This window comes from Formica exsecta, unplaced genomic scaffold (genome assembly GCF_003651465.1).
Source record: "Formica exsecta isolate Colony F162 unplaced genomic scaffold, ASM365146v1 scaffold4, whole genome shotgun sequence".
NCBI classification, from domain to species: Eukaryota; Metazoa; Arthropoda; class Insecta; order Hymenoptera; family Formicidae; genus Formica; species Formica exsecta.
In genome coordinates this window covers 1,602,793-1,614,364 of record NW_021851238.1, presented here as the reverse complement: position 1 = coordinate 1,614,364, position 11,572 = coordinate 1,602,793, and the positions used below count along the sequence as shown (strand labels likewise).

Here is an 11,572-nt window from a genome sequence, read left to right as displayed (position 1 = left end):
ACATGGAATTAAGAAAAGAGAGTGAGTTAGAATCCTCCTGAGGTAAAATTAGAAAATTGTAGATAAATACGCGACAACGCGAAATTTTGTTTCTAATCTAATTTTATCTCAGGAGGATTTTAACTCACTCTCTTTTCTTAATTCCATGTTCTACAATTTTTATTTTATAATACTTTTTGATAAATCTAATAATTTTAGTGTTGTTTTAAGTTTTTTGGTGAAAATTATTTGTTTCATTTTTTGCGATTTTCTTCAAAACGAAGCAAAAACGAGCAAATCTCTAAAGGACCTTTTGTCTTAGTTTATCGGTCCCCTACACGCTCCTAAAGTTTTGACATTAAAATTGGGGACACCCTGTATATTGAATTTTTACAAAATATATTATATAAATTATTGTCTCTAATTTTTCGACAATATTTAGACGTATAGCGTTGCATTTTTTAGCTCAATATCGGAAATATCGGAAAGTGTAAGCATTGTTTCCTCATACATTTACATTCATTTTTCCTTCGTGGGTCGATCTCAAGTAATGCTCCGTTGGTTCATGAGATATGAAACCGAAACGAGAAACTCCGCCTCGTCGTCTGATTATCCTCGCGGAATATAAGGCGGGTATGAAAACTCGCCTCGTTACGGAACACCACTCTTCATCGCGGCGAGGATAAATAAAACCGCATCTCGTATCGACTTTCGACATGTTCCACCGACGCCCCGATCGAAAGAGGCTTCTTTTCCTCTTCTTCTCCCGAGAAAACTGGTCAGAGGGATTGTTCGATCTCAATCGCGCACGTTGAAAAGCTCACGCGGTTTTATTGTCGGATACAACCGATATATAAAAACTTTTCCGTAATTGATTTTGTTGCCGAGAAAAGTAGCTAATATTTTTACAGAAAACTCGATGCAATTCTCATTTTTTGATAATTACATTTATTATTTATTACGTATTATTTGTTATAAAATATATATATAAAATCTTTTATTATTTTTTACATACATTTACGTATTAACAAATTAATAATGATGCTATTAATTAACAAAACATTAATGCATTATGTAAATAATTTAATATATCTGAATACGAGCGTAAAAAAAATAAGTTTAAAACATTTATCTGTTTGATCGTGAAATAGATTGACCACGTTTTTCCATTATCGGATAAATCGAGATAAGCGCGTTATCGCGTACTTACAAGCTTGCCGGTGGGTTAAAGAATACTGCTGAACGTATTTCGAAATAAAGTTTTGTGGGAACAAATCAAAGCTCTTCTCGATCGGCTTGAGTGGCTCCGGAATGCACGGTCGATCTGCAATTACGCGCTCATATTGATATTTTTTTTTTTTTTTTTTTTTTTTTTTTTTTTTTTCCTATACAGCTGGACTCCGTTTCATAAAACTGCTTATCGATAATACGAAACATATGTATTAATAATGTCCTAATTAATAATCTTAGAAGACGTCTTCTAGGAATTAGATTGACACCATTTATTTTTGTAGGCATTTCGTATTAAAAATAAAAGTTACGTTTTTATCAAAATTTTTCATTACTTCTAACATTATATTTAGGAAAAAATTATTGAATGTTGCTATTTTTAGAAGTAATAATAAATGTTTTAGAGTGAATCTTTAACATTCGAATTATAAATTATAGATTCTTGTAAAATTAGAAATTGATAAATATAATTTATATAACAGTAAAATGTGTGTATATATAATTAAAGTTTAAAAATTGAATATTATAATTTCTTTTTGGATTATTGATTTCATTGATCTGATTTAATAAAAATAAATAAGGAAAAGTAATATTTCTTATGCTCTATTAAAAAATATTATATGTATAGATAAATATATGTGCTACTAAAATAACGATACATTTCCTATCCGAGTAGTATCGCGAAATTTGCAGTCTTATGAAAAATTGAGATTCACCAGTAACTCTTATATTCTACAATATTAATCCTTAAACCGAAATATCTCTGAGACCCAGTAATAATTAATAAATTTTTTAATATGTATGCATATGTCATTTGCATACGCTATTATGTATACATTATGAATCAATTAGTAAATTCATTATCATATGTATTTCAAAGAACGCCAGCAAAATATTCCGACTAGTCTCAGAGAAATCACACACACAGTTTCCTTTAACTCGTTCGCTATCAAGATTATCGTGAAAAATCTCCGACGCTGACAGATGATACTACGCGCTTACGCGTTATCACACGTGTACACGTGACATAATCATACGAGAGCGAACCTGTTGACTATCTGTCCAATCTTTCGGTTTAAGGGTTAATAAATCCTCTTCCGAGAATAGTCCCCGTGGTGATCCACCGCCGGAGAAACGAGAAAGAGAGAGAGAAGCCGCGGAGTAGTAGCCCGTGTACGAAGGTAGCGGAGTGACAGCAAGTGACAGAATGTCAACGACGGAGAACCAGAACGGCACCGCGGGCGGCGCGCAGAGCAACGGCATCAAGACGCCCTCGTCGTCGTCGACGACGTCGTCCACGGCGTCGTCGGGCATCTCGCCGTCCGGCGGTCGCGGCCTGCCGAACAACAGCAACTCGTCCTTCCTCTACAGCAGCAGCACGATGCTGAGTCGCGAGAAGGCGCGGCAAGTGCCGCCGCCGACCCTACCCAAGTATACCTCGAGCTTTAACGCCGGCTCGAACGGCGGCGGCGTCGGCACGGCTGCCGAGCGGCTCAGCAGGGACCGCGAGGCCGGCGGCAGCTATAGACTCGCCAGCCTGGACAGGCTCGCCCTGCGACAGAGGATACTGGACGGGGAGAAGGCGAACGGCGAGCCCATCTCGGTAAGCGCGACGTGAAATGTGCATACGGATTGCCTGCCAAATCGACAGCATTGATCACGCAGTTCGAAGCTTGATTCAGTTCCGATCAAAGTTCTTCGGAGAATTCTCTTTTCGAAGAGTTTAGGAATTCTTCTCAGGTTTGGCAGACGGCAAAAGTCCAATGGGTGGAGGAAAAACCATAAATTTCGGTTTTTACTGTCCCGAACTTTATCCACTGGGGAATAAACTGGCAAAAACTGTAAAAATGAGTAATATATGTGAGATGAAAAGATATTTATATAACTTTATACAAAAAAAGTATATTTTTGTTTTAATTAATAAATATATACCGATCAATATATATAATTTAAAAAAGAATGAAACTAATATAAAAATAAAGTGTTTTTTCATTCAAATTAATTTGTGAAGAGAAATATTTTTAAAACAAAGACTTTGGAGATATAAATATCATTAAATTTTATATTAATTTTTAGTTTAATGACAAAAACATAATAGAGTAAGGGAATAAAAAATTTCTATCAATATACATCTAGTTCGCGCGTTTACCCCATTCAACATCTTGTAACGAAAAATTAATTTATTTCCTACATCCATTCTTATAATCTGTTAAAACTTAAATTGGAAAACATTCTTTCAATCGACGCTGAATTCGTCGTGGACAGTTATGTAAATGCACGACAAAATTAACGAAATCTGCAGAGAAATTATCATTTTTATATAACGCTTTTAATCACATTCTGACATTCATAGTTTTTCTAGGTTTTCTATTCGTTTATCGTTTTTAATAAAAAAGATCGGGGTTTTTTTTTCTTCTTTTTCTTCCGGAAAATACCTGTTTTTATCACTGAATTTTATCAAAACAAATGTGAAATTTCGTCAAATTTGATTCTTCTAGAATATTGATATAAAGAGCCTGACGTACAATTTGTACGCGTAAAAATGATATTATTTTGTGATGTCTTTCTTTTTTTTTCTCTCGATGAATTGCATGTATCTGTAATATCATTACGCTAGACGATTAGACCTATGACATTGCAAAATCGTATGCATATATTGTCACAAGTAATCACAGCTTAAACTTAATTTTGTAAGATTTATAAGTTTTATATTTGATAAATATTGATTATATAAAGTTCTGCCACGCAAGAGTTAATTCTTAGTCTACTGCACGTCATCGAAACGTGTTAGAAAAAACATCTATCTTTTTCTGCAATTTTTTATACATATAGGTCTATTTTGCTTTTCTATTGCATTGTATGAAAATGGCAAAGCCTCTGAAAAATATGTGGATTGTTTTATTTAAAAACGTTATTATGATAATTCTTATTTTTATGACTCGCGGAAAATCATTTTCATATAAATCCATTATCACTCACGATTCAATTTTATTCTTGAAAACGAAATTGCCAAAGTAGATATATATTTACCGAATGATTTCTCTAGTTTGATATGTCTATTAACAACTTTCGATACTTCAACTTTAGTGATAAAATTCTATAGAGGATATCCAAAGAAATTTCGATCAATTCTATCAATCTATCAAAAACATTATTTGTCAAAGTATTATTATCGAATACAATTTGTATACACTGTTACATCATCACGACATTCTCTTGAATAAAGTGGCAGGCAGATGAACGTTGAAATTCTACGAATTATATTGTAATTTTTCCATCAAGTAAAAATGCACTGCACAAATATTCATCGCGTAAATTATGAGGTGATATCGATTTGAGAATCACTGTCAAGCAACACATGGCGAAGGAAGCAGAAACAGACCTCCCTCGCCGATGCCTCTTGGGCCTGAGGGGTGCGCTAAGTCGAGGGTCTCACCCTCGTGTGTGCGCCAATCGAAAAATACTCGTAATTCGTGAGTCATACAAAGACGAAAGAGACGAAAGATACACTGTTAGCGTAGCGGCTTATACCGCGTTGCTGACTCACCGTGTATACGCTTCGTATTTAAATCGTGAGAACGAGTTTTTCGTCGCTCTTGTGCGTCTTATTACGCTACGCTTATCACGCCGGCGTTTATCGAGAGAATCTTATGAAACATGTTTGAAGGCTTTTACAAACATATCGAATTATGAAGAGAAGTAAAATACACATTGAAATGTCATCTTGAAATAAAATTGACGTCCTATTATATGTATATATTTGGATCTTTATTTTTTTTATATTTAATTGGTAGAACTTTTTTTGAAACTTAATTTCTTTAATAATTTAAGGAAAAATTTCTGATAAATTAAACTTTATGGAAGAAAATAGGTAATTTTATTAAAATCTTAATCTGAATCTCACAGTTGCAATAATATATACAATTTAAATTGAATTGGTCGAAATTAAAGATTGAAGGCTTGCAATAAATGATAATTTTGTTGGAATATTTTCGACTGGTACTAGTGAGAATTGTCAATCATGAAAACGATTGCAATTTATGAAAAAAAATGCAGGGGTAAGCGAGACGAGGGGGAAAGTAACGAGGTGCGAGAGCAAACATAAGATGATAAAAGTGTCATTGAAGCATCTCGACTCCCGAAGAAGAGAAGGGTATCGACGAATTCTCTCACGAGGACTAATCACTCTGACACATTTTTACGGAGAAACAACGCGATACATATATACACACACACACACACACACATCTAATAACAACTTCTCCAAGACGAATGAGAGATAAAGAGATACATTCACTCGCAGGGAAAAGTCTCGAACAATCGCGCCATTCAGGCCTGCCGATATCCGGACGATTTATAAATCCCTCTCTATCTATGACACAATCCGACTTGGTTCACCGCAGCAGAACGAGATTTTTTAAAATTATTATTTGATATCGAATGCATTTCTCACGTCATGTGCTTTATATTATTTTACGCCGCGATTTTTCTTTTTACATGTATACAAAATTTAAATATATAATTGTATAATTTATCAGATGATTTATAATGTGTTTATCTTATACAATATTCTCTCTCTCTCTCTTTCTCTCTCAAATTATAAGTCTAATATAAAGACTTGGAATGGCCGGGTCATATTAAAACGCATTATCCCAGATATGTCTATTATTTCAAAAGATGTAAATTATTTGCATTAAAATAATATATGATTAAAAAAAATTTTATGTTTTAACCCTCTTGTCAATACCCGAATACCCATTTTCGTGTTCCCACTAAATTTTTTTTAATTTCTCGGCAAAATACGCCTTAGCCCGGCCAGATCCTCATTATTTGGATCATTTTACATCGATTTACGCTTTGAGCCATATTTTTTTAAAAATTATTCTTGTTATCGGGGGTCAAAGTTGACAACACGCTTGTTCAATACCCAGGGTACCCAGGCTTATACACGAGCATCCCACACGAATTTTCTTTCCGCTTTTGCTATTCGCGTCATCGAAGCACTTCGTGAATGTAGGAAATAATAGAAATTTTAATAATGAACAATAATTAAATGCATAAACAATTAAAAAATCAAAAATTTCCAAGTTCTTATTGAGTACATTTAATACAGTGCGTTATCGTTACCGTGTGTTCGTTACATACGGGTTTTTTACATTCTTCACACGCTTTTCGTGTTTTTCGACGCTTTTTGAACGCGCCTTTACTGCAAATATGGCACGAGCCCACGACAATTTTTCGCCCTGTCGAATCGAATCTTTGCCCGGACGATATTGACGGAGTACTGGTATCATCGTTTGCTGGTCTACCGAATATGCTTTCAATAGCATTCTTCGTCGAGAAATTTCTCATTATTTGAGGATTTTTCGATTGATCTTCGATTGAAGGCATGCATAATTCTTCACTGAGTTGGCGCAAGAAACACCGGCGTTCGATGTTATAAAAAAAGGCAAGAGGCCATCTATTCGTTTGTCTCTTCGTCGTGTATCTTCCGAGCATTTGGTCGATTGTGTCGACGCCGATTTTCGTTTTATTGTAGTACTGAATTATTTCCGGCTTCTTTTTTTGAGTCGCGCTTACGTTCGTGTCTGCATACATTGTGGATAAACCAAAAAGAGATGAATACACCTCACGAGTTTTCGAAGCTGCCATTTCGATCGGAATATATTTTTTGTTCTTTTTCAACGTTCCAACGATTGTCAAGTTCCATGACATCAAAAATTTTGCCAAAGGTAGCGACGTAAAAAAATTATCCATCGTGATATTCCTACCCGAGCCTTTATACGGAAGAGTTAACTCTTTCATGACTCGCTCACCTTGATTCACTTCGCGACCCTCCGCAGTTTTTCCCGTATAAATTTGTCCCTGGAGTGGATACGAATTTTCGGCATCGCGTATCCAGCATACTTTTATCCCGTATTTCGCCGGTTTTTGATGGAATATATTGCGTGAATCTTGTTCGACCGCGATACGGAAAAAGTTGCTCATCGATTGTTAGGCACTCTGTTCACACAGAAAAATACATACTGTATACAAGTAAATATTACTTGTTTCAAGTATTTCATAAGTTCATATATCCGCAAATCTATCATAAGTTCATCATAAGCATCAAATTTATTTAAAATATATTTTAAATCCTAATAAATTTAATATTTTAATCAAGAATATTAAATCATATAATTGAAAGAAATACATTTAAGTAAAGTAAACTGAGTAATCATTTTACTTAGCAATAGAATAATATTTTTCTGTGTGTTGGCTTATACATTTTTGCTAAATTGGAATTGAGCATCGTCCAAATGTCACGTATCGGAGCAGCTTTATCCTTTCTAATGCGAGTTCCTCGAGTATTTGCATCATCGAAACGGATGAATCGTAGAACTTACAGAGCAACAAATTTTTTTCTTTGGCAACTTTTTAGCAACAAATGAGCAACAAATAAAAATATTAATTAGAATTGATTCTGCTCATTCTGTTCCGCTAACTTATAAGACGTCCCATCGTCGTTCGGTACAGAGGGTAAGAAGAGGACCGCCACATGTCGGTTGTTTGGTCGTAGTTTGAATTATTTACTCCGGAGCTGATCAAAATCCCCAAAAATCCGTAAAATTCTCGGTTCGTGATGTCTTTCCATGAAAGCTGTTTTTTCGTCGGAGTTGTACGCTCGATATACTTGAAACGCCTTCCTATTCGTGTGACGCACGATTCACCATTTCGACGGTGAAAATTACTTTGAACGTGTCGGCGATTGATAACATTTCTGTGTCCTTATGAGGACCACTTCTTTGCCGAAGAATATTCCGAACCGCATGTTGCCGTTGAACTGTAAGTGTCCGAGCCCAGATGGTTTTGTCTTTGGCAACAAAATCTGCGATTGATTCGAGCGATTGATGAGCAGGTATCTCTTCATTCTCTGTGTTCGTTTCTTAATCAATCTCGTTTTCGGACTCTGCTTCGCCTTCGGCTTGGAACGGGTTCTCCTGATTTTCCTCTATTTCCTCGTGATCGGACATTTCGGAGCTCATTGCTTACTCACCCGGCACCGGAAACCATTCTTCATCGTCGCTATCCGACACGTAATTATTTTCGGCAGAATCAGACTCCTCGCCTAATAGTTCCATCAAATAACTACGCTTTTCTTCGGCCGTCAATCTGGAATTTTTTCAAGATGTTATACAAAAATCATTCATATTCTAAAAATTTCTTTGAAATAGATTGAAATAGAGCATTGAAATGGCTCACCTTGCAAATTCACTTGCTGATAACTCCTCCATTTTTTTCAACTACTATTTCCACAATCATTGATAAATAATTGATGGAAAATAGCAAGAGTTTAAAAAAAAATTTGATTTTTTTAGATAAAAACCCGGGGGGAATTTCAGGAAACGTTAGAGGGGGAAATCCCTGTCCATTTACCAACTTACAGCTGTCAGGTACCCGGGGGGAAGGGCACAGGTAGTCCTACACTGCTGTAATTATTTTGCATAGTGTACCCGGGTACCCTGGATATTGAACGAAAGGGGAAGATCCGGGTATTGACAAGAGGGTTAAGGCGGCTTTCATCGCGAAACGTCTATCTTATTTTTTATTTTATATAAATCTTAACATAACTTCACCCGATTTCCGGTTTTTGATTATAAATATTAAATATATGTAGAAAGAGAAGATGAGATATTAGAAAGAGAGAATTTTTAAGAGAGTCTTAAATTTGCATGACGAAATAATGTATAATAATAATTTAGATTTTTCTGCACGGCAATCTTTTTTAGACGAGAGCTAATTATGAATTAAAGCAAGATTAAGAGTCAATATGCCGCAGTTAAGAGATAATTTAACTACGTTTGCGAAACGACCTGTTAATTCACTCTTGAAAGTGCTATTATGGCGTGAAATAATGGCGCGATTGAATATGAATAATCGAATGGAATTGTATCGCGGGTCGGTTAGAGATTCGCATCAGTGTCGTCATATGCGCCTACCTTTTCGAGACAAAGGAAACGTGCTAATTACGATGGATCGTGTGTCCAGGTCGAGGACACGTGTGCGGCGCGTGACGCGTCAACCGGGTGTCTTAAAGACGAGCGAGCGCGTCGCATTGTGCAATCGACATTGTGTGATGAAAGCGGCGCATTGTCGGAGTGCACATTGTTCGGCAGCGATTTGTAAACTTGTTATACTTTCAGTCTCGGGGACGCGGTTCCGCGCCGCGCCGCTAACCCAATTCCATTCTCCGCAAAAGCGGAATCGTCCTCGGCCTGAATCTCTAGTTTTTCGATAATTAGCGGATTCGAACTTCTCTATCGGAACTTTATTATTGAAATTTTGTATAGAAAAGAAGAATACGTAGAATAGTATCCGCTATTTTTAGATAATCGAGAAACAATAGAAATACAAACAACAGAAACGACATGCTAGGAACAAAAAGAGAACGAATTAGTCGAAGTACAACAATGGATTATAACAAGAGAAAGGAATGAGAGAGGATTATCACTCCGATTAATTTATATTATATTACTTAATTCTTATACACACAGAAAAATATTATTCTATTGCTAAGTAAAATGATTACTCAGTTTACTTTACTTTTTTTAAGTAACAGTTATCTTTAACAAAGAATATTTTCATATGGTTAATTTAATGTAAGAAAATTTATTAGATCAGAAAAATTTAATGTATTTCTTTCAATTATATAATTTAATATTCTTGATTGAAATATTATATTTATTAGGATTCAGAATATATTTTGAATAAATTTGATGCTTATGATGAACTTATGATAGATTTGCGGATATATGAACTTATGAAATACTTGAAACAAGTAATATTTACTTGTATATAGTATGTATCTTTCTGTGTGTAAAGAGAAATATGAGTCTACTTTAGAATTTATATAACAATGTTCTATTTGTCATAAAAATATATATCTACATCAAAATATATAGGAATTGATTGATAAAATTCTATCTTGAATTTTATCTCGCAAATTAAAAGATTTTACCGTAGCTATTATATATGACATTTTTATTATTCATTATTTTATTGTTTCGATTATTTAAAGCAGATTCTCTTTCTCTTTCTTCCCTTTCTCTTCTCTCTCAATCCATCGCAGCATCCCAAGCGTGACAGGTATCCTTTCGAGGCGCGCATAATCGAGTCGCTGCGACTCGATAACGATTGTCGTTGGCTGTCTCCTGTGCGAGAGGAAGCATATGCACCTCCCTCTCTCTCTCTCTTTCCCCCGTCAGCGTTGTATAATGAATCGAATCCACGACTACAGTGGCCCAGATTTACGGCACATCGAGCGTTTATTCTCGTACTGGATCGAGCGTTGAATTCTTCATGAGACCGCCGTGCCGTGCAACGCAGAGGAAGAGAGAGGAACGATAATTGACGCAAATGACGAACTCTTAGACGTAATGAAGCCTAAGTTGCCGCGAATAAGGACGCAAATTCGTCTCTTCCGCTTCCGTGTCGTCGCACGCTTCCCGTGTCGAGTTTGTCGAACCGGAAAATTCACACGAAAGGTTTTTTTTTTTTAACAATGACAGTCGTTATCGAGTCGCGGCGACTCGATTATGCGCGTATTGAAAGGATACCTGTCGCGTGGATTTTTGACGCGTGTAATTTGAGTGTCTTTGTTTCGAAATTGACTTTGAAATGGCCGGTTGTTTTCGATATCATTGAGTATTTTCTCGCTCGTGATTTAACGAGATTTTAATGAACATCAGTGATGGCGAATTATGAGAGAAAAGTTGAAACAAATTTTTTAATTACTTGTGAGAAATAAGAAATCATTTCTTCTCTTCCGGATAATCACTGAAGCGTTAATTTTTCTTCACAAAGAACGTCGTATATAGAGCGTCTCGGAATGCTTTCGCCAATTTCGAGAATGCGTAATTCAGGACGCGTTGTAAGCAGAAAATATCGTACAAAATCGAAACGGCTTTCTTCGAAGAGACGGTTCGATCGATCAATTTCGCCCAAGGTTTAACGAGCATACATGTGTAATCAATACCGACAAGAGTTGTAAAAATTCCACGATTAATAAAAGGCTCTTAGAGAAGAGACCCCTCGCGATCGAATCGTCTCGGTTGCCTCATTAATATTAAAAAGGCGAACTAGAGAGAGAGAGAGAGAGAAGTCTCGCACGTTGGTTGGAATTTTATGAGTATGCTTCTTATACAGGCGGAGAGACCTACATTCGTTTTACTCAACTAATCTTATATTACGGCGAAATTTACGGAGAGTTCTTCCAACACGCTTCGAAATGACGCATTCTTCGAGGAAACGATATTCCATCGCCAATAATATAATATAGCGGTATTTAATTCATTTTTTGTATTATATAAAAAAATATTTAAAT

At 35.7% G+C, this 11,572-nt stretch overlaps 1 protein-coding gene across 9 annotated transcripts in view; it reads left to right on the top strand.

Moving 5' to 3' along the window:
- Positions 1–11,572, top strand: part of LOC115239991 (septin-7) — a 65,351-nt gene that overhangs the window by 13,712 nt on the left and 40,067 nt on the right. For 4 of the 9 annotated variants that reach the window (XM_029814898.1, XM_029814897.1, XM_029814896.1 and 1 more), the window contains exon 2: positions 2,290–2,812. The exons of 3 other annotated variants lie outside the window; for them this stretch is intronic. In XM_029814898.1, the coding sequence (XP_029670758.1) occupies positions 2,417–2,812 (396 nt within the window). In that variant the 5' untranslated portion in view covers positions 2,290–2,416. Of the gene's footprint in view, positions 1–1,711; positions 2,813–11,572 lie in introns of those variants that run through there. 2 more of the 9 variants (XM_029814895.1, XM_029814894.1) reach the window with 2 other exon arrangements.